We start from the raw sequence: 23101 nt of genomic DNA on the forward strand, positions 1-23101 counted from the left end.
GTGCCTTCATGTTTACAAAATGATTTAAGCACCATAGCGATACTGTAACGACAGTATACATTGTAACGGCTATGGAGTCGCAATTTGGTGCAGTGACTTTATTGTGAGGATTAACAATTGACATTACGAAGATGCTGCAAAATGATCTGTCGATCTTGGGCAGGTGTTGTGACTCTTGGTCTCCTGGTTTGTGGCCTATCATTGACAGAGTGTGTATGGTTATACCGTCTTGCCAGGTTTGAAATTGCCTATAGGAAGTATTCACCCCCCTTGGACGTTTTCACAGTTTGTTGTGTTATAACCTGAAATCTTGATGCATTTAAATGGGACTTTTTTTTTCTTTGATTTACACAACCTACTCAACACTTTGAAGAGGCAAGAGAATTTGTATTGTGAAACAACAGTTAATGAAAAAAAAAAAAACTGAAATGTCTTGGTTAGATAAGTATTCACCCTCCTGAGTCAACACTTGGTAGAACCACCTCTGGAAGCAATTACAACTGTGAGTCTTTTGGAGTAAGTCTCTACCAGGTTTGCACATCTGGATCGTGCAATATTCGTCCATTCTTCACGGTAAAACTGTTCAAGGTCAAATTGGATGGGGATCGTTGGTGGACAGCACTCTTCAAGTCTTGCCACAGATTATCAATCGGATTCAAGTCCGGGCTTTGACTAGGTCACTCTAGGACATTTATTTTCTTGTTAAGCCACTCCAGTGTCGCTTTGTCTGTGTGCCTGGGGTCATTGTCCTGCTGAAAGGTGAATCTCTGTCCCAGTCTTAGGTTTTGTGCAGACTGAAGCAGGTTTTCCTCAAGGATTTGCCTGTATTTAGCTCCATCCATTTTACCCCCCATAGCATGATGCTACGAACACCATGCTTCACAGTACGGATGGTGTTACCTGGGTGATGTGCAGTGTTGGGCTTGCACCAGACATAAACGCTTTGTATTTAGGCCAAACAGTTAAATTTTTGTTTCATCGGACCACAAAATCTTTTGCCACATATTTCTCCCACATGCTTTTTTGCAAATTCCAAGCAGGATTTTACAGGGCTTTTTTCAGAAATGACTTCCTTCTTGCCATTTTTCCATACAGGCCACATTTGTGGAGTGCTATTGTTGACACATGGACAGTTTCTCCCATCTCAGCCATGGAACGCTGTAGGTCTTTCAGAGTTGTCATTGGCCTCTTGGTGGCTTCTCTGACCAACGCCCTTCTTACCCGGCTGCTCAGTTTGGGAGGACGGCCTGCTCAGATTCTGGGTGGTGCCGTATACCTTCCACTTCTTAATGATCGATTTGACTGTGCTCCAAGGGATATTCAATGCCTCTGAAATCTTGTTATACCCCTCCCCTGATCTGTACCTTTCAACAACTTTATCCTGGAGTTGTCATGAAAGCTCCTTGGTCTTCATTAGTATCTTTGCTTTGAATGTACTACCCAACTGCAGGACCTTACAGAGACAGGTGTATTTAATTTGAAATCATGTGAACCACTTTTATTGCACACAGATGGACTCCATTTAACTTAATGTGTGTAAATCAAAGGGGGAAAAAATCCCATTTAAATGCATCAAGATTTCAGGTTGTAACACAACAAAAACTGTGAAAACCTCCAGGGGGGTTGAATACTTCCTATAGGCACTAATTTTATATTATATGTATATATATATATATATATATATATATATATATATATATATATATATATATATATATATATATTATATATATATATATATATATATATATATATATATATATATATATATATATATATATATATATACACACACACACACACATATAGATACACCCCCTTTCAAAATGTTCACCTTTTGTTGCCTTATAGCCTGGAATTAAAATGTATTAAAATTGTTTTGTTTTGTTTTTTTCCCCATTTATCTACACATCCTACCCCACAACTTCAAGTGATAAAAATATTCTAGAAATTTGTAGAAAAAATAAAAACTGAAATAGCTTGGTTGGATAAGTGTCCATCCCCCTTGTAATAGCAATCCTAAATTAGCTCAGGTGTAACCAATCGCCTTCAAAATCACACACCAAGTTAGGTGGCCTCCACCTGTGTTAAACTGTAGTGATTCACATGATTTCAGGATAAATTCAGTAGTTCCTGTAGGTTCCTTCTGCTGGACTAGCAAAGACTCAACCATGAGCACCAAACCGCTTTCAAAAGAACTCTGGGACAAAGTTGTTGAAAGGCACAGATCAAGGGATGGGTATAAAAAAATATCAAAAGGCCATCAATATCCCTTGGAGCATAGGCAAGACGATTATTAAAAAAGTGGAAGGTGTACGGCACCATCAAGACACTGCCTAGATCAGGCCGTCCCTCCAAACTAGATGACCGAGCAAGAAGGAGACTGATCAGAGAGTCTACCAAGAGGCAACTTTGCAAGAGCTACAGGCTTTTATGGCCAAGACTGGTTAAACTATGCATGTGACAACAATATTCCAAGCACTCCACAAATCTGGCCTGTATGGTAGGGTAGCCATTACTTAAGAAAGCCCACCTTGAATCCCGTTTGAAGTATGCAAAAAAAAAGAAAAACACAACACACTCAGGAAATTCTGTAGCCATGTGGCAAAAAAAGTTTTGAGGTCTGACAAAACTAAAAACTTTCTGGCCTAAATGCAAAGCGTTATGATTGGCGCAAACTCAACACCCAAAGAACACCATCCCTACTGTGAAGCACGGTGGTGGCAGCAACATGTTATGGGGAGGTTCCTCATCAGCAGGGTAAAAGGGAAAAGGACAGAAGGGAAAATGAATGGAGCAAAGTACAGAGAAGTCCTTGAGGAAAACCTGCTGCCCTCTGCAAGAAAGCTGAAACTGAGACGGAAGTGTACCTTTCAGCATGACGACCCAAAGCACACAGCCAAAGCTACACTGGAGTTGCTAAGGAACAAAAAGGTAAAATGTCCTTGAGTGGCCCAGTCAGAGCCCCAACCTAAACCCATTTGAAAATTTGTGGCATAACTTGAAGATTCCTGTCCATCACCACTCCCCAAGGAACTTGACAGAGCTTGAACAGTTTTGTAAAGAAGAATGGTCAAATATTGCCAAATCTAGGTGTGTAAAGTTGGTAGAGACCTATCCCAACAGACTCACAGCTGTAATTGCTGCCAAAGGGCTGGAGGCTTATCCAATTATGATCTTTCAGTTTTGTATTTTTAATATATAATTTGTTTCTCAATAAAAACTTTTTTCCCCTTAACAGTGTGGAGTATGGTGTGTAGATGAGTGGAAAAAAAATCCTCATTTAAATGCATGAAACTCTGTGGCACTGACACAACAAAAAAGTTCAAGGAGGTGTAGACTTTCTATAGGCACTGTATATATATATATATATATATATATATATATATATATATATATATATATATATATATATATATATATATAAAAAGTACATTTCGAGTTAAGGTGGATGTTACAGTGATTTGATTGGCTCTTGTAATGCTTTATTCGTATATTTCCCTACAACCCAACCATTGTTTTATACAAAAGAGAATAAATCTGAATGCAACATGTACACTTCAAGCATTTTAAAAGAGCAATGTGTGGTGTGACACCAGTTTAAGGAAAACAAAATATTTAATCAAAACCAAACTGACACAGAAACAATAAAAGTCTACAACAATTCTGAATGCTCCCACCACAAAACATTGTGTAGGCCTTCAAGAAGAGTCTGTTCTAATCCAAGCCCCGTCTCAGGCCACTGGAGAACACAGACCCCTGTAGCAACAGGTCATGAGTGGGCATCCCAGCATTCCAGATTTCAGCCACGTAAATCAGGAAGGTAGCTGGCTTAAGAAGAGTAGCTGACCCCTTTAGTAAGTATGAGGGGGTTTTTGTGTTTCAGGGTTACGAATGAAGAGCAACGGCAGCCTTCTAGCAAATATAAATACTTATTGGAGTTTCTGTCCCTGCAGGTTATGCAAAGCAGAGAACTTATTAAACAGACCATTTCAGTTAGTAGTACTATTACAAGATCAGGAAAAATGTAACCAAACAAGCAACTCTGGAAAACAGTGCAGCACTTCAAGGGAGGATGCAGAACTGCAGACATAAAACAGCATTTAATCTAAAACTGACATCAGTATTTTTCAAAGTAAGCTTACAAAATACAATTTTTTGCTGTTCTGTATATATATCAACTGTAGATTACTCACAAAGAAAATAGAGAAGACAGTCAAACATCCAGTAAAGCGGATTTCTTTTTTTTTTCTACCAAACTGCATTAAAATTAATTACACGAAAATATTTTATATTACAGTTAACCTTTATGCAATGGTTTTGTCAGTATCAAGCCACTGTTGAAATTAGTTTTTTTGTCCGCCACCCAAAAATTATAAAGTGTGCAAGACATTTAGGACACATTTAAGCTAACCTGAAAAAGGGATTAGTCTGTACTGCTGAAAGATAGGATCAAAGGCAGTATTTCAATAAATGTGCTGACTGGCGGTACGTTATATATATAAAAAAAAAAAATTATGTTGCCTACTTTGTTGAGTTCACCTTTATAAAAACTACCAGTAATATTTTCCTTTTGTGCATATGCAGACAAATCCAGTCACTCGACTGGATCATTGTGCATCCTCAACATATTTCCGTCTGCAACACTGCATAGTGTGCTACACCATTTACAATAAAATATATCTACTAAAAAGCCAGGAGGTACTGTGCAGAAACCTCAGACTTCTACATTTTTATATTAAATGGTACAGTATACAATGTTGCAAGCACAAAATAATACCATTGGCCAAATTGCTTGACACAAAATGTTGTTGGCTGGGATTGAAATCTGAAAAAAAAAAAAAAAAATGTAAAAAAATGCTTCTTTTTTGCAGTAAAGCTAAGGGTTTCAAGCAGTGCAAGAGGATTAATGGCATTCCAACAGTGGAAACTGTAGTCTTTGTGACCTCATCTCGTTTCCAGCTTGCAATCAGTCATCACCATTATTTATAATGTATCCCTCATTGCCCACATATACAATATTGCGGTCCCCAAGATATGTGTGCATACCAATGTATCCAAAATAGGGTAATTGGTGTATATAATGAAGATTTATTGGCAGATATACATTTACTGCTTAGACACCACAATTTAATCCTAGCTGACTAAAGAAAATTAATACAGTACATGTGATTAAAAAGCGAGTAACTGTGTTAGATATTTTTAAAAATCGATAAAAGGTGTCTAATCTATTAAAACCCCAAACTTTGAATGCTGCTATTTTGGCATAGATTTGGATCTATGTTACATTTACACTGTGGTTAATGAAATATCATAGTGTATATAAAAAAAAAAAGACATGGTTTAAACTGCTTCGCAATGCAAGCCTTATGTACAGTAAATCAAGGGTTTCCTAACCCTCCTGACTGCAGTCTTGCAAGACAGACCAGATTCCTATTTATGGATTAATTAGCAAAGCCTGAAGTGGTTATCATGGAAATGTATAACTGATCACTTAAAACTGATTAGCACTGAATGACCCTAATTTAAGCAATTCAGCAAATCTTGAGACTTAATTTTTATTTATGGAAACACCAACAGATGCAGATTCAACTTGCACAGTGAAACTTTACTCTGCACAACCTGACCTTAGTGTCTTAAGCGAACTACGGCAATTTTAAAAACTTTACCATGACAGTGCAGCAGCACTGGTATTACTAAAATGACTGCATTTCAGCTGCCACTCATTAAATGGGTGCATCTTTACAGTGCAGAACTCAATTTTTTTTTTTTTTTTTTTTTTTTTTTAAAAAGGTATACAATTATGACGCTATGATTCACAGTTTGGTCTCATAACCATATTCACATTTCACAAGGAACAGGTTTGTTGAAGCATGTTTAAAATAGATAAATAAATAAATAAATACTTGTATTTACTTCAGGAACAGATCTCCTAATAATAACCAGACAAAATGTAGAAGCCAGGTTTGGAAACACGGTTTACTGTAAACTGGGCTTAAGCATGAGCCATTTATGAGATTTGTTCAAATGGCAACTGTTTACAAATTTCACTGGCCAGTTTTTCAACTGTTTTTGTTAGAAAAGTGTATTGTGTACTATTTCCCTACTCTTTCAAGTAAGCCACTAAGGAGAAAAAATGTGAAGTGTAACACACTATGCCATGCTAGTCTGCACCTCCAGACTGACCTCAATGGGAGTAATACTTAACTGGAATGAATATTTATACAGAACTCAGATTTCTGTACTGCGTTTCTGGTGTCTCACTGACACAGGTTACAGCAGAGTCCAGGAATAGTCTGGTAAGCAACAACCATAACCCCAGACTGTTGACAAAATGCTTTTGAAAATACTTTTCAATCCCATGGTTTGATCAGTTTTGTTCTGCTTTAGATCTGTTAAGAATTAAGCAAAGCAGCGACCCTATCCCAAAGACTATACCCTGACCAATTATAACTATCTATTGCAAATAAGAAAGTAGAGGGCTATGTGCCTGTTTGTCTAATGGCAAATCACACCACTGTGTGCTCGTAAATGACTTTGCATTGCATCTATAAAAGCCAGCGGAGTAGGTTTTCAGGGCTTTTTTGGAACATTGTTCAACTGTACGTGGTCTGTTCCCCCACTCTTTTGAAGGACTAGATACAGATTTACAAACTCCCCACAAGTAATAGGATTCTCATGTTCCGTACATCCATACAAGAAAACTTAGAAAATCATGTGCTGTAAGGTTGCATACATAAAAGACACATTTTATAATTGTTTTGATCCTCAAATGGGCTTTTAATTTTATATCAACAGGTATTGATGACTATTGATCAGCTAGTCTACATAATTTAGAAATATATCTATCTATCTATCTATATATACAATATAATATATCTATATCTATCTATATATATATATATATAGACACACGCACACACACACACACACACACACTTAAAAAATAAAAAAATAATAATAATAAATTCAATGACAATCAATTTGACTTATTTTTCAATTGCTTAGAGCCATAATTGCTGATTCAGCAAGGTTGGGATTCCATATCAAGTTACATGGTGCTAATCTGATTACTGCAGCATAGTTTCCCCATGTTTTTCTTTCACCTGCCACAGAAATTGCCTGGGGACAGCACACATGATCCATGCAGACAGGTTTTACAGCTCTTTATTTCAAACTTTTCAAATACCTGCATGGAAACTGGTTTTTGCAAGTTGCCATTTAACTGACCTTGACTAAATGGATGATCCCACATGCCACCGTGACCTGTCTACCAATGCTAAACGAAATTAGGCCACAATACAAAAAATAAAAAATAAGTTACAGCAACATTGTTTCTATGTGTGACTCTAGTAAAACTCACCAAAGTTTAAACTAGAATTATTTTTCTATGTTGCTTGTTTATCAAAGAATGTTAGTAGTTTATTTTAGTTCTGCTCAGTATTTGTGACCTCCCTGCTGAGTTGCACTTCTGATTGCACCAGATGTTGCAACTCAGAAAACAATCCTGTATAATCAACTGTAAATAAGCTAAAAAAAATTTAAAATGAACAAATCGCAATTGAATCGAGAGACAGAGACAGAAAATGAGACAGAAACAGAGACAGAGAGAGAGAGAGATCTTGTAACCCTGTAAATCAGCCAACTCCAATTCAGAGTTTACAGTTCAGAAAGATCCAGGCCCAGCAGGTTGCTCCTCCGGGCACTGATGTGGAAAAAAAAAAAAAGTACATTTGGCTTCCAAGTCTTCAGAAATTATGAAACGTTTCAACAGGAATTAAAAGCGGTGTATTTTTATACAACAAAAGTTAATCTTCAACAAACAATATCCCTCCCCCAACCATGATTAAAGCTGTTGTCGGGCCTCCAACTTAACTATGTGGATGGTGCTGGCTGCTTTAAAAAAACAGCAGTTCCTGGAATGGACTGCGATAGATAGCGCTGAATGTCATCTGTGCACCGCATGATCATTTTCTTCTGGAGATTAAATCACCATATAGGGCCAATTGCTGCTGCATATTTGTGCTTCGTGCCACCGTTGCAATAATGGAAATAACATTTTAAGGTTTAATCTTAATCAGCATTTGAAAGCGAGTATCCATATTTGATTTGTTAAAAAAATTAAGAGTTTAGAGGCAATGCTGGAATTAACAGTAATCTGCAGGCATGCCCTTTAATGAAATGAAATCAGCAGACTGTGTCTCTCCTGGAAATGACAGCAACGTTTTCAAACCGACATTTTTTTTTTTTTTTTTTTCAAGCAGTGGTTTTAATTCTCTATCATTAGTGGGTTTAGACTTGGTTAGCCACCCCCAAACCTTCCACTTATTAAAAACACACTGGTTCATTGACTGAGCAAGCAGCACATGCTTGGAATTACCAAAAGACTAGGAGTGTCAAATCACCCACTCTTTCAATTAACAGGGTGCCTTCAAATGCTGCTTGCTCTCTCGGGAGGCATAAATGTCTGGCACAGACTGCACTCCTGACAACAAGGGAACCCATTCATAGCATGTAACATTACAGTACTAATAACTGGAAAAGGACCAAAGGCAGCAAATCAGTGCAGTAGCCTCCTCCCTTTTGCTTTTGAAAGCACCCTTTAGTATGCAACATTGTGTATTATGTATAGATAAACCCAGTCTGCAGGAAGGTTACAATAACATAACAGCAGCATGTAATTAACACGCTAGCTCTTATTTCCACACGTACCTTTGCACCCTGGCGAGCTGGGGCTTTTCCTCTCGGGGGAGCTTTTGTGTTCGGGAGACCTCCTGTGATGTCTTACTCTTCCACCGGATGATGAAGGCAATGATGAGGTTGAAGATGATGAGGAGGATGAAGGAGCCAATACCGCTGATGCTGACAGCAGCGTATCCGGGACCCACAGTAATTGGGTGGGCGAAGAGCAAGGGGAGCCTTGTGGCTGAACGGAATGCAAAGCTGAATTATTATTGTATTGCTGCTGTGACGTTTGTTGTTGTTGTTGTTGTTGTTGTTGTTGTTGTCGCGTAGGGCTACCCCGAGTGGACCCTGACGTCGCGTGCTGCGTTGGGCTGCCTCGAGAAGTGGACCCACCCCCTCCACTCGAGCTTCGCGTGGGGCTGTTGCGCGAAGACGTCACAGTCTGCGTGCCCACTGTGGGGCTGCTGCACGAGGAGGAGGAGGAGGAGTTGTTGGCACCACGAGTGGGGCTTCTGCTGTTGCGCGAGGACGTGCGCGTGCCAGCCTCTCCGCTGTTGGTGGTGTTGTTGCGCGTGGGGCTGCTGCCTTGTTGTTGCTGCTGGGTTGGCTGCGCCTGCTGTTGCGGCTTCAGTTGGAAAGGAACTGTCGCCTTCATGGGAAGCAAACGGCTAACCGTCCCCATTCCCGCACACCCAGCAGTGCCCCCTCCTCCACCACCAGCGTTACTACTAATGGTGCTACTAGCTCCTGCACCACTGCCGACTGAAGATGAAGTACTACTTGAAGTGGGCGAACCGTTTCTTCTTGCTCGACGAGACATTTTTCTACGATTATCACGCCACTTTTGTTAACAAAATGTAATGAAATAAAATAGAACACAATTAATATTAAAAAAAAAAAATGCAAACAAAAAACAACAACACGGTTTTAAAAAGAAAACAGATTCGTAGTTAATCCAAAAGCTGTCCGTATTCCGTGCTCTTCCTCTATTATTATCTCTAGTTGTATAACCCCGTGCAAGCGGGTTGCAGTGTGTCTAATCCGAGTCCCAGTCTGAGCTGCTCTCATCCTCCACCTCGCCTTCACATTACAGATCTCCACAATGCCATCCCGCGAGGCTGTTCCTCGCCTAGTTTTCACTATGGTTAAGCACAACCCTTTGCCGTTTTAGCGCTGCATCTATTGGTTAGCGGCAGTCACACAGTCCAACCTTCCTTCATTTAAAGGAACAGCCGAGTTTTGACTGAGAGAAATGAGAGGCGCAAGAATTGAACTGGTCACGGTAAAGTAATATGCTTGGTGCTGAGACTGGAGCAGGGCACACTCTAGCGGATCTTCATGTCAATTATTCACAAGCGAGCTGTTACCTATGAATATGATTTATTGTTCTTGATTCCATTTTGTTTATGTTACTTAATATACTTGCGTACCTGCTATCTGGGTAGTAAAATTAATAGTCAGGTGGTATTCGAAGAATAAATGTCTGCAGTATTTAGCCTCTAGGATCAAGTCTTCACGGTATGATTGAAGCACAAGTCATCTGGGATAAGCAGTGTTATTGAATATATTAAAGTAAATAAATAGAGACGTGTCATTGCACTTTGTGAAATAGTGTCATCTTCACCTTTCAAACTAAACCTACCCTTAGTACCTTTACACTATTCTAGCTGCACCGTCCGGGCACTGCACGCAGTAATAGCATAGCACTTAAGTGAGTATGAGGGAAGGGAGTTACCAAACTTTTTCTATTTATTTATTTATTTATTTATTTATAACTAATCACCTGGGCTGTAGCAGCTGTGCACCACTATGCTTTGTTTTGGAAACAGACGCACACGTGCTTCCAGTATAGTAAAACTATTCTGATTCCGAGGACAGGAAACAGCGCCCTCTAGTGAAACATTTTGCGAACAGAATGTCAAATGATTTTTTTATACACGGTCCTCGAATGACGCCTGCAGTCAGCGTTGATGACTTCTATCACTTTAGTTGACGGGACGGGAAGTGGGGGAAGGGGGGGGCTGTGACAGCTGCATAGTTCCATGAAGTGCACTGTGGGAGTAAAACTCAAGCCAAAGTCTTTTAATTTGCATTATGGGCTGTGGGATTGTCATGAGCTTTTCAATGTATGTTCCAGCACAGGTATTTGATGGCCTCCTCTTAGATCCAGATCTTACCTCTATAGACAAGCCCTTTGTTTACAGAGGTTATGAAAAAAAATAACTGACACGGCATGTGGTTCACTTACTGGATTTGTGACAAGTTGTGAGACAGCACCACCTGCTGGTTCATTCTGCAGTAGCAGGTTGTATTTGTAAAAACCCATACGACATTGTATGGTAGCACAGTCTGTAATTACTCTTATATTTTAGGAAATCATTTTGAAGATTGTTTATTCATGGTGTGTAGCATGTACTGGGGTTTGGTTACATAAATGACCAAGTGTGGATATAAACCTATAGCTGGAAAGAGCATCCTGTTTAGGTATGTTTTTTAAAGATAGTTGCAATAGCTGCCTTTAGGGTGACTAGATCAACCCATGCCATGCTGTGAACAACACAGAAGGAACAATAAAGAGACAGATGAGACAACCAGAGCACTAACAGAGCGAAAAAGGGGTCAAGGGGGCAGGTTGGAGGTTGCATATGCTTGACCAACTTCTCAAAACCATGAGCTGGGACAGCAGGGAACTGATGAGTGGTGAAGGCATGGTCAGGGGGTTGAGGAGGTCAGTGACTGAAACAACGGAAAGGGCTTTGATGGTAAAATGGTAATGCAAGTGTAACTTGTATGCATCCCTATAGAAGCACACACCAGGGTAAAAGCAAAACAGTGTAGTAAAGCATACGGAAAGTGCGGTTAGAGAGTAAGAAATAGCTTCAGAATGTATTGTGTTGGGTTTTTTTTCACTCTCCTTACCTTTTCATGGTGTTTGCAATCATAAGTTGTTCTTATTGCAATTCCTCAAGTCTGTGTTCAGGTGATTTTCAAGAGCTGCATTTAAGATTCTAGCCACTCCATAAAGGTATGTGAAATTTCCTCAAAAACGCTTGTTTTGTGTATTGTATTACTTTGCTTTTGGTTATTTCAGTTACGCTGCCCAGGAACTGTTGGCTGGCACACTGATGATATACTCAGTGTTGAAAGACATATATTTGGCATAAGTCTAACCTGGCCATGGGAGTCTTTTTTCGTGCCAGGAGCTCCCCTGCATGTGAACCTGAATGGTGTATTGTGCTCCATGGAAACGGAGTGTCTTGGTGCCACTTTACTTGTCAATCGATCAGTGCTTGTCAAATACAGTTGAACATTTATACATTTAATATTGACAAAATGTCTTGTTCTTACTTCTACATCGTGATCGTAAAGCTATGTAGAACATTGTATGTTCTACTCAATTGTCATAAACAGCACCATGTCTCAGTACAGTGCTCCCTCGTTATAAGGCAGCCCTCAATAGAATCTTCTGCCTTTTACCATTGGCAGGCCTCACAAGGGAAAAGGTTTTGTGGGCCTGAACTACTGATAGCTTCCCATTGTAAAGCAAAGTGTAATAATGCACAGTGACATCATGGTAAACCATAGGTAAATATTATAAAGAATAGCCAGGTATGGTAAAGCATATTAATAAACAAGGTAACATATGGTAAATGTATAATATAAATCATGGGAAAAGCTGGTATAACTGCAAAAATACAGTGGTACACATATAAAATGGTTGCTATGTTGGATCCATCTGTCTTAGACAATTCCAAGCTGTAGATGGCGTGTATTTCCCTCTATTAACAATTGGAGCTCCCAGACTTACATAACCTTTTTCCATAGCAGCTTTGTGTGCAACTTCAAAGAAGCGATACACATTGAGTTCCATGTTTCCAAAGAAAGAACAGACTCAAGTTTCTCATTAATATAATCTTTAATTAATGGAATAATGCATGATTTTACAGCAAGCTTTTATTTTTTTTAACACGTATTCTCTGAAATTCTCTGAACAAAGTATTCAATTCAATCCGTTCAGTACCAAAGCACTCACTTGCAAACATCACTAGAAAACATCTCAGTGGCTTTTTTAATTTTATTTTTTAGCTTCTGTAGTGAAGTCAAAAGATAAAAGTAGCCTTGAATAGTTACAATTATTTCAGAAAACACAACTTTTACAGCTAAGCTGGGTATCCCATAGCTTATACAAAAGTGGATAATTTTACTGTTTGAAAACTGTGTTGTTAAATAGTACTAAGAAATAATTATGTATTCTTTGCTGACTCAACATTCTCTTCAAGGCAATGGCACTCGATTGCTTTTGAAAAGATGTTCATTGCCTCGGGTAAATAATGATAATTACAAAGACAGATGTAGGTTTTTTCCAATATAATTGCAGGTTAGGTTATTGAATTTGCTTCACCGTATTTTCAAATGTAGTTACCGAACACTAGCAGAAATGCATTTAAAACTGTACGGTATTTGCCCTAGAAGTTCCGAAGGCTTTGTCACAAAGACAGCGAATTGTGAAAAAGTGTTGTGGCATCATGGCTTTTCCACATTAGGTGTAAGTGTATACGCAGCATAACGTATACAGACATATGCATGTTGTTATACATAGGATCTTCCAAATTCATTTTAGCATAAACAGAAAGTTTTAACATAACCCTATTTGTCGTTGTTGCTGCTGACTGTGGTGTAGTGCATGTAGTGAGTGAAGTTTAAGCTACAAAAGCATTTTTTTTTTTTTTTTTTTTTTCAAACTTGGTATCATTTCTGTATTTTAAGTTTTCAAATTCATGTTCAAGGCATTGCCTTACAACATCTGAAAATAGCAGTGTGTTTTCTCAGATATTTAAAGTCCTCATCATCGGTATGTCTTCTCTGAATGTTAATACAAGCCGGTGTAAGCTGTGCTCAGAACAGGGTAGGGAGGGTAACATAAGGTTGGTAACACGCTTCTGGAACTTGGTACAAGTCTTGCAATGTAAAAATTAAACCATCTCTTAAACATCTAACTCGAGCGCGGATTTCATAAAACTGGAAATCTGGAGATATTTACACAAAGGAGTTCACAGAACTTGTTTTGAAAACCATTAAAAAAATGACAGAAAAGGCCAAGACAAACCTGTCAGAAAGATACAGGAAGAAACTTGGAATGACATTTTACATGAGGTGTGACCTGTAGTCGCGTTATAGGTTACAACTTTAAAAACCATTGGTTAATTAGCCAGTTTCACCTGATCACGTACAGAAGTTTAGTCAAACCTCTGTTCTGTGGAGTAAGTCATTATCAGTGGCTGTTATACGAGTTGCCTTAGAAACCTAAAACTGCCAAGTCTAATTAAAGCAATAAAATACAGCAAGTGACATGATTTTAAGCTCATGTACCCTTATTAGATAGATAACAGTAGCTTATGGAACAAAAAAACCCATTATTCTGTAGTAATAAAGATGTACTGTAAATACAATAATGTTTAAAACAAAATTTGGCTTTCTGCAAAATATGCTTTCTAAGCTGCCACCTTCTGGCAGTGACTGAGAATAATCATAGCTTAAGTACGGTACACAAACGATACAAATAAAACATAAACAAGGCCAAAAAAATTAAAAATAATAGTTCAGGCTCGTTTTTGGGAATTCAGGACAAGACTGTGATTCAATTTACAACACTGTCAGGATGAGAGAGAGCGATTAAGGTTCTTTAGTTAAGAGTTTGCATTGTAGAGTCACAATGAATTGAGAACTTTGCAGCCCAACCTTCTCCACCCCCACCTTCCCTGCCGTGATTTATCTCTGGAACACCAAACTAGTACATGAACTTTAAACATTTCATTTCGTGCCTGTTTAATATCCTACTCTGTGTGTTCGATTCCATTCTTTATTGTTGTTGTTTATTTATGGGATGCATATCAGTGTTGCATAGGCTCACTGCACAATGCTCCATCAGTGGACACCAGCGTGACACCTATATACTTCCCCACAATATCTCTTTTCAGACTTTTCTTTGCTGGAATAGTTTAGTAAGCCTGGCAAATAATGATCTAAGCAGAAACAACAACACCAGAAAATCATACATAACACACACACACACACACACATACACACACACACACACACAATCACACAGAGTAGGCTATTAAAGCAAGCAACAAGATATGAAATATTAGGGAAATGGTGATGGCATCAAGTATCCAATCCAATATCAAGTTATGCAAGGCCTGGACTTGTCACAATCCTCAGATATGGAGAACATAAAAAACAACCAGCTCTCAGTATGAGACCATACCATTCTAATGGAAACTATTAACATTTACTAGCCAGGCTGATGTCTTACGAAAGGGGACGCCTGTTGCATGGCGTGACCAGCAAGCAGTAATGTCAACACTTAAAATAAAGTGAAGGGAAATATCCTGCAGTGTGGTCCTGTAGGTCATGCAGATAGTTTAGTCTTGAAAATCTTAAAATGGTACACTTTATACCCTTTGAATTTGCATAGCATTTATTTAACTATATTAGCCCATGCTATGTGTTCCTCATCATCATTTATTACATTTTCTTGATATTTGGCATGTTTAACAAAGTCACCACCATATTATACCTTTTGGGGCAGGCCTAAGCAAAGGAATTCTGCAATGAGTTTAAAATTGACAACTAGGGATAAGACTAGGGGTAAGAAAACATATAACCAACTCAGTGTTTCAAGGGGAAAAAAATGACTGGTGCACACCCAGTGTGACCCAAAGGTAAAATTGGCCAGTATCTTTATTAAACATGCTGCAGTACAGCAGACAATGGAGATTAAGAACACAACGATGGAATAATAAACAGAAGATAAATAGAATGCAAATGTAGAGGGTACTAAGCATTAACACCTTTTTTTATTAGTTCTGCAACAGAATTAATGATTGCATTTGTGACCTACGACCTGCTGAAATTTAAAGGGAGCCTTTTTATATTCTTTAATCTTACACATTGCTCCAGCGAGTAACGGAGGATTGTCATCTGTGCTTCTGTGTTTTGTAACAAACCCAGAATGGAGGCCCGAATGGGGTGTGAACGGTGCAGGTTTACCACTGTAATAAGTGCACTGCTTTTAGCTTGATGCAAAAAAGTAGAACACATTTCATTTAAACCATAGCACTGCAAAGCTAAAGCCTATTGCACATTTCAAACATAATACAAAAAAAGGAATACAACGATAGTACACTCGTGTATGCATCCGCATATAAATCTACATTGTATATACATAAAAATAGCCCAACAAAACATAAATCCATAGCAGTCAACCTTGACTTGAAGACCATTCTTTTATAGACCTTATATATATATATATATATATATATATATATATATATATATATATATATATATATATATATATATATATAAATGTGTAGTCTGTTGATTGTAAATCAATACATTGTTATTTTTTCTTTTTATCCTTCTTCACAAGAGACTTAACGATGTAATAAAAAATATCAAAATAAAAAAGTGCAAAAAAAAGAAGCTTTCAAACAAAAACATAAAAAATGGAAGCATTTTACGCCAAATTTGCTGCATAGCTGAATTCTATTTAAAGCGAGTCTTTGAAGGAGAGGTGGGAAGTTAAGCTGCTTGTAAAATTTTCTTTTTCTTATTTTGTTTTCTTTTTCATATCAAGTCACTTGAAGTGAAATAAAAAGGTCAACAGTTCACAGGTAAGTCATTCCATTACCTGTGGGAACGGTTGCCGTGGCAGTGCCTCCGCCCACCAGGTAGACAGCAGTGCTGGATTTGGAGCGGCCTGCCCCCTGGTGGCCGTTGTTGTTCACTTCGCTGTCGACTGGGTCTGTGGAGATGACCCATGTGGAAGGGCGCCACCTCTTCAGGGAATACGGGGTCTTCACTCGCTTCTTGATCTTCTCCCCAGAGCCTGGCTTAACATCCTGTGACGTTTCACCTGAAGAAAAACAAAAGCAAAAAAAACTTTTACAGATGAACAATGAACCCAGTTATTAAATTACTGGGAAACTTCAAATTGAGTGGATATATGTCCACAAAGCTATTATATTATAAAACATTGCTTAGTTTGTATCTGACTGTGGGAGACACACTTCTTCCATAGTCCTGGGAATGCCAGTAATGTGCTCATTCTGAACGCTGTATAAACTAACAGTGCAGGACAGGAGGATGCAGTCCTTTACTTTTAAGCAACGCTGCAGATTGTCGCAACAAGGCAGTGCACGGTTTTGATCCCTGAACATGCTGGTAAAGTGAAACCTCAACTCCTGCAGTTTAATTTCACCCCAACAGGTGCTGCTGTTGAGCTGAATTCACTGCAACAAACAGGACTTCACTTTGCTACATACTGTAAAGACATCAATATTTTGGCAACTCACACCCATAAACCACTAACAGTATGTATTGTTAGTGTAATTTAATATTCGTGCCAAAAATGTTTGTATTTTTTTTCATAGAAGAAAAATACATAATAAAAAGGCTCGCAAATATTTATGGCTTTATAGTACTTTTTTTTTTCTTTAAAGGACTTATTTTGTTCACTTCAAGGGAAGTTACAGTACTTTATCAGAGTTTCTAATGTGCGCTGGATTTGAATTTCCTTCCTCTTGAACTACTGATGTATAAGTTCCTGTTGAACTTTTGGCAGACATTAAAAATACCCTTTTAAAAAAGTAAGTGTGGGCTGCTGTAATGGTCTTAACTGTTATCTTGTTGATGTTACTATAGACTAGACCCCTGTATTATTGTTTACAGCCTCCAGACTTTGATTTGCTTTTCAGATAAAACTGTTTTAAAATGAGATCCTGCACTGTAAACATATTTTTTTTGGAAAAGTCACCAGGGAATGTACTTTGTGTTGTAAAAACCAAACAAAGTTTTCATGCAAGACCATGAACCACGTAAAGATTTTAAGTCACCAGTGTAATTACCTAAAAAATGTCCCACTCTTTCAAAATAAACGAAACCATGTGTTTTGCATGCCAGACTCTTTATAAAATAATTAAAAGGTTCTTGATCTGACAAGTACCCAACATAGAGATAATACTAATGTTTCTACTGTTGACACAAGTGATGGACACACAGGTGAATGGGACACCAACTAGGCTTTCACTCAAACAACATGAAAAGGTCAAGGGTCATTCCCTCACTAACTCACCCTGCATGCCGCACCTATCCAGACTGTTGTTGGCTGACAGATCCAGTGAGTTCGGCCTCTCGACTCTCCTCCCCCGGGGCTGCCGTAGATTTGTTTCTGCCACAGTATTGTCTGTGCCGGCTGCCGTCACGCTCGACTGCTCCACAGCTGGACATGGGTTGCTGTTGTTGTTATTGGAGTTTGTCCGGCCCGCGTCCAGCACCCGGTGGTCCTTCCTGTCCACAAGCCGCTCCATGAGGCCGTTGTCCCTGCCAGCCTGCTGCTCCCGCCTCAGCAGGGGCTCGTGCTCGTCCGGGCTGGAGTTGATGTTCAGCCGACTGTCCTCCATGCTGAACTGAGACTGCAGGGCCTCTTGGACATGGTGGGCAGAGCCGTTGACCAGCTGACTGGTGGGCACTGACCCGTTGGCATACTGGGTCTGCATGGCGGCAGTGGAGGAGGAGGAGAAAGAATGCACAGGGCCGTTTGGCATCTGCCCCCGGCTTTGCCCGTTGTTGGTAACAGTCACCACGTGAGGCTCAGCTGCGTTGACTGTGTTCAGTTTGGCCACCCCGGTCTCCACCTGCTTCAGGTTGGACTTGTGCTTACTGCCGAACTTCAGGCGAGGCTCCTTGGTGACATTTTTGGTGTTGAGCGGCAGGCTGGTGGGCCGCTTTGGCAGGTTCTGCTGCTTGGGGAGGGGGTATATGGGCGTGGGCGGCATGTCTGCGTTCAGGCCCACATTACTGGCAGCCAAGCCACCCACTTGGCCAAAATCCTGCTGGCCAGTGACCTCCGCGGCCAGCTTGATCAGAGGGTAGAGCAGGCTGGAGCTGCTGCTGCTGAGCGGGTCGGGGCCACTGAACTGCTTCATGGAATGCTCCATCAAGTTCTCGTCTGAGCTCTCCTTCAGGTTCTTGTCCACCTCCTTGGGGTCTAGCTTTGTAGTCTCCAAGTCTTCCTCTGTCAGCTGCAGGCAGACCAGCGAGGGCGCCCCATGCTGCAGGCCGTCATCGGGGAAGGCTGTCTCTGAGATGGTGGTCATGACGGTGCTGGGGGTCAGTCCCGTGGTGGTGGTGGTGGTGGTGGACACGCTGGTGCCACTGGTCTCGGGGGTGGGGAGCCGTGCCTGGGCCTGCTGCCGCTCGTAGTTGATGGAGTTGCGGTTCTTCTCAATCCCCGTGCCACCAGCGGTGGTGGAGGGGGTCGAGTTCTCGCTGGAGATGTTTTTGACGATGCCCTCAGCATGGTGCAGAGAGTCCTCGATGTAAGAGGATGAGGAGTAGTCGGGGTACGGGCCGATCTTTGGCACTCGTCTGCTGTGTGAGAGATTCCTGTGGGGAAAAAAAAAAAAAAAGGACAACCGGTCAGTTGAGCCTCTTTCCTGCTCTTCTTGCTAAGTGATCTTGCTTAGCAGCTTGAGCTGTTGAGATCTCTTTATTGAGCTGAATTAGTATTACTGCTGTTAATAAACAGAATAACTATAAATATTAACTCATAACCAGTATATTAGTAATAGAAAAGCCCCAACATGCTGTGAACACAAAATGTCATACATCCACAATATGTAAAAATGCAGGTATGTACTAGCGCCTCCACTATCTCCCTGACATGTACAGGAAGTTACTACAGGGTTTCCCATATGTTCTCTCTATGCAAACTCCCTATCCTCTACAAACAGAAAGTTGGTGCTCTGTACCTTTCGTTCTGCAAGGCAGTGGACATTGGATTGACGGTGGGGCTGACAGACTTATTTCTGTCCCATATCATCATGAGTTCTGCCATCCTCTCCTCAGCGCACTGTGCAGTGAGCCGCGCCTCTGCGTCCTGGTCCCAGCAGTCCTCCATCGTCTCCTTCAGAGAGCGAACAGCCTGCCCACAAAAAAAGAGCCCACCTGTTCTTACTGTACTGCTATTCACAACACTAGACTACAGAGCCATATACCGTTGTAGGACTGTACAGCACTCTAGTAGTATAGGAAAGATAACTCAAAACAACACACACTGGTAAATTAACTTATATACTAAGATTTATTTCTATGCCCAATTCTGTTATGTAGGGTTCTACCTTTAAGAACACACTCACATAAACACTCTAAGTCCATTCATCAACTGGCAAAATGTCCCAGACACAAATGAATTAACCCATCGTGGAATTAGCACATTGTGGAATTAGCACACGGTCAGTTCTATTTAATTGAATCAAAATAAGTAGGGCTCCACAATCCAGGTTATTTTCCTGTTGCAGTTTTCTTGGTTATAAAACATTGAAAATATTCAAAGTAGGTCCTGAAAATATAATAAGTCTGTCCCACACCCGCCCTCCACACGGATGACATAAGGCTGCATTTAATAAGCGTATTTCCCTGTGCACTCGTTTAGTACATTTTCTAGAAAAATGACAAACAAAAAATGAAACATTCCAAAACTTTACATAAATAACTTGGTATGCGATTAGAGTGTGAATTTTGAGGACTGTTTACTTTGGCCGACTCCAGTGTCAGCCCCAGCATTGCAGGAGGACTGACCAAGGCTGAGTGCAAGACTTCACATGCCAATAGCGCTCCACAGCAGACTCTGGTTCAGCTTTGTTTTCAGTTCTGGCATTTCAAGTCACTTCTCAAAAGAATTGCATACATTTTCATTAAAGATTGTTCACAATGCAATCTAATCTAAGGTCTGGAATGGAAATACGATTTTAGTTATGCAACTTCAAACTTAATTGCTTTTGTCAATTGCACCCATCTAGAAACCTGGTGGGAAAATGCTTTGTAAAAGAGAGTGACAGTAATGTCCAGGTGTGCTGGGAAAATACATTTTTACTATTGATATGCACAGCAAGCTGCAACTCCTGCTTTTGTAGAATTGAACTATAATTTCTTGAGATAAAGTAAGCTTTCTCCTTACCAGGCTGTTCTCCTTCCAGGCTTCAGGGAACTTGGGCCGCTGCTTTTCCCGGGAAACTAGCACCTGCATGTCCTCGAAGGTGGGGTGATTCCCAGCTTCCATCAGGAATGCCATTTGATATTCCGGCACAGTCTCTCCTAGGAAGAAGTTTCAAAAGGTGATTAGAAGGTGCTGACCAAGAGGCAACACTTGTGAAGGAAAAGCAGCATTGCAGTATGTTTGCATCTATAAGACATTTAATAACTTATTGTAACTTAGCAGAAGCCTGCTTGTTCATACAGCTGGTGCTTGATCATTGTAGTAATAGATTTTCAATTCCCAATACAGTACCTTAGTAGACCATTTGGTTTAACACTTACTATGGGTTACACTATTACTTTTATTATGGGACACACGTCCAAGATCATTAGACTGGAGTTTCCTCATTTTATGTTCTCAATAAGTCTCCCATGTACTGTAATGTGAATTTATCATACTGTTGCTTCTCACCTGGAAAGAGGTCTGTACATCTCATGAATATCTCCCAGTAGATGAGCCCCAGTGCGTACATGTCCACCTGCTTGAGGGCGGATTCGCAGTCCCGTAGGTTCACAGCTCCCTCCAAAACCTCAGGGGCCATGTATCGAATAGTTCCCACCTGGAAGGAAAGCAAACAAGAGGCTGTGAATAGGGCAGTAAATAATACACAAGTAAGGACAGAGAATCACTCAGCAATTAAACTGGGCAGGTAGCAACAATGACCAAGCAGTGGAATAAGAAGATAATGGTTGTGACCTTACGTCACTGGGACAAAAGCAAAGCAACAGGGAACAGCAAGCACTTCATGGTGAATGAAAGCATAACAAATGCTTTGCAGGCTTCTCAGTTGGCTACTTGGTAGCATTCGGTTCAACCTGGTGTGACACCATGACAGCCCACCACACACATGTTACAAGGTATCAGCTATACAATCCTCTTTCTCAGTCTTTAAAGGCCTGTTTAAGATACTATTAAAAATACTATTCTGACACTACAAGTGCTAAATAATGCCCTTTCATCACAGTTGGAAAAGGGCTTCTCCAGATACATGTAAAACTCTAAAGAGCGGCATAGGATCCTCCACTATGTCACTGTTGTTTAACCACTGGTGATTCTGTATAAACCATGCAGAGTGGAAAAAGTCTTGGTCTGGGTGAATAACTGTGTCAATTAAACATCTTTCAAATAAATAATAAATCAGTCAAATAACATTTCTGCCCGCTCATGAACTCCCTGGGCCTCCAGCAGCTCACCTCACTGATGGCTGCGTTGTCCTCCTCTCCCGGCCGGACCAGTCTGTTTCCTGTTAGTTTCATAGAGAGTCCGAAGTCGCTGATCACACACGTGCCGTCGTTCTTTACCAGCACGTTGCGGCTGTTCATGTCCCGGTGTGATACTGCAGGCTTGTAATAATCTGTTTGGAGCAGACGAGAGAAAAATCAAGATGACAAACTTCCCAAAGAGTTCAAATGACACTCATTTTGATTATTGAAGTTTCTGAAACGCCTCAGGTTTTACAATCCTAATACCACGGCGCTTATGTCACCCACACAGGCACAGCTTTGTCAGAATACCTTTTTGGAAACCATGGCAACATAGGGTAATTAGATTTAGGCCCTAATAGGCATAAAAACCTGTAATTTCCTCCTCACAATTCCACCCTCAATTGCCTTTTTGTACAAGTTAGGAAAGCTGTCATTAAAAATGGTTTCTGGCAGCTTTTTTCTTATTGTTATCCCAAGGAATTACACTTTGTTTCAAAATTAATAGAAAGGGTACCGTGGGCTGAAAAATGAATATGTTGTACTGGTACAAGAGGAAGTGGTGAAAAGCTGTACGGAAAAGGAAAGATAGCTATGAAGTAAAATAAATAATTCATCAAGAAAATGAGAGGTCAGAATGAAATTGAAGAAAAACATCTGCCAAAATGCCAGGATGTTAAATAAACCAGTTTACTGAAAATCTTTCAGCATTAACTATATAATTACAGTGTCTTCTATGGAAATAAGTCATCCAAACGTATATGTGGGTTATTTCCCGGGTCTAGCATTCTGCAGTTTTGAGTGGAGCCATTTTAACCTAGACCGCTTGCAGTTTTGAAAGAAAATAAGCTGAATGTTTGGAGATTCAAATTTAAAATAGCTCTGTTCCTGAATCTTGCACAGCAGGACACACATCCTTTGTGTGCATTCAATAAATAAGAGCTTTCTTGTGTTCTTTTTTCAAACTATAGAGGGTCTCACACAATGATAAATGATAGGAAAATACCCCCCAAACCCCCCCCTCCCCCAAAAAAACATAAGTCTCAATAACAGTATTCAACAGCATTACGAAACAAGCTGTTCTCCTAAACAACCTGAAGTCATTTTAACT

The 23101-nt window shown here is 40.0% G+C and overlaps 2 protein-coding genes across 2 annotated transcripts in view; both read right to left on the reverse strand.

Annotated features, from left to right (window-relative positions):
• The window catches only part of LOC121323321 (protein FAM117B-like), a 75022-nt gene extending 65227 nt beyond the window's left edge, over positions 1–9795 (reverse strand). Inside the window, exon 1 of the mRNA XM_041264312.1 lies at positions 8713–9795. Coding sequence (XP_041120246.1) covers positions 8713–9505 — 793 coding nt within the window. The 5' untranslated portion in view covers positions 9506–9795. The remainder of the gene's footprint in view (positions 1–8712) is intronic.
• A 6274-nt stretch (positions 9796–16069) lies between these two features.
• Positions 16070–23101, reverse strand: part of LOC121322799 (bone morphogenetic protein receptor type-2-like) — an 88764-nt gene continuing 81732 nt past the window's right edge. Inside the window, exons 8-13 of the mRNA XM_041263102.1 lie at positions 21982–22142; positions 21200–21347; positions 20711–20847; positions 19503–19675; positions 17825–19137; positions 16070–16606 (exon numbers count right to left, since the gene is read on the reverse strand). Of these exons, the coding sequence (XP_041119036.1) occupies positions 16359–16606; positions 17825–19137; positions 19503–19675; positions 20711–20847; positions 21200–21347; positions 21982–22142 (2180 nt within the window). The 3' untranslated portion in view covers positions 16070–16358. The remainder of the gene's footprint in view (positions 16607–17824; positions 19138–19502; positions 19676–20710; positions 20848–21199; positions 21348–21981; positions 22143–23101) is intronic.

The sequence above is a fragment of the Polyodon spathula genome, chromosome 11 (assembly GCF_017654505.1).
Source record: "Polyodon spathula isolate WHYD16114869_AA chromosome 11, ASM1765450v1, whole genome shotgun sequence".
In the NCBI taxonomy this organism is placed as follows: Eukaryota; Metazoa; Chordata; class Actinopteri; order Acipenseriformes; family Polyodontidae; genus Polyodon; species Polyodon spathula.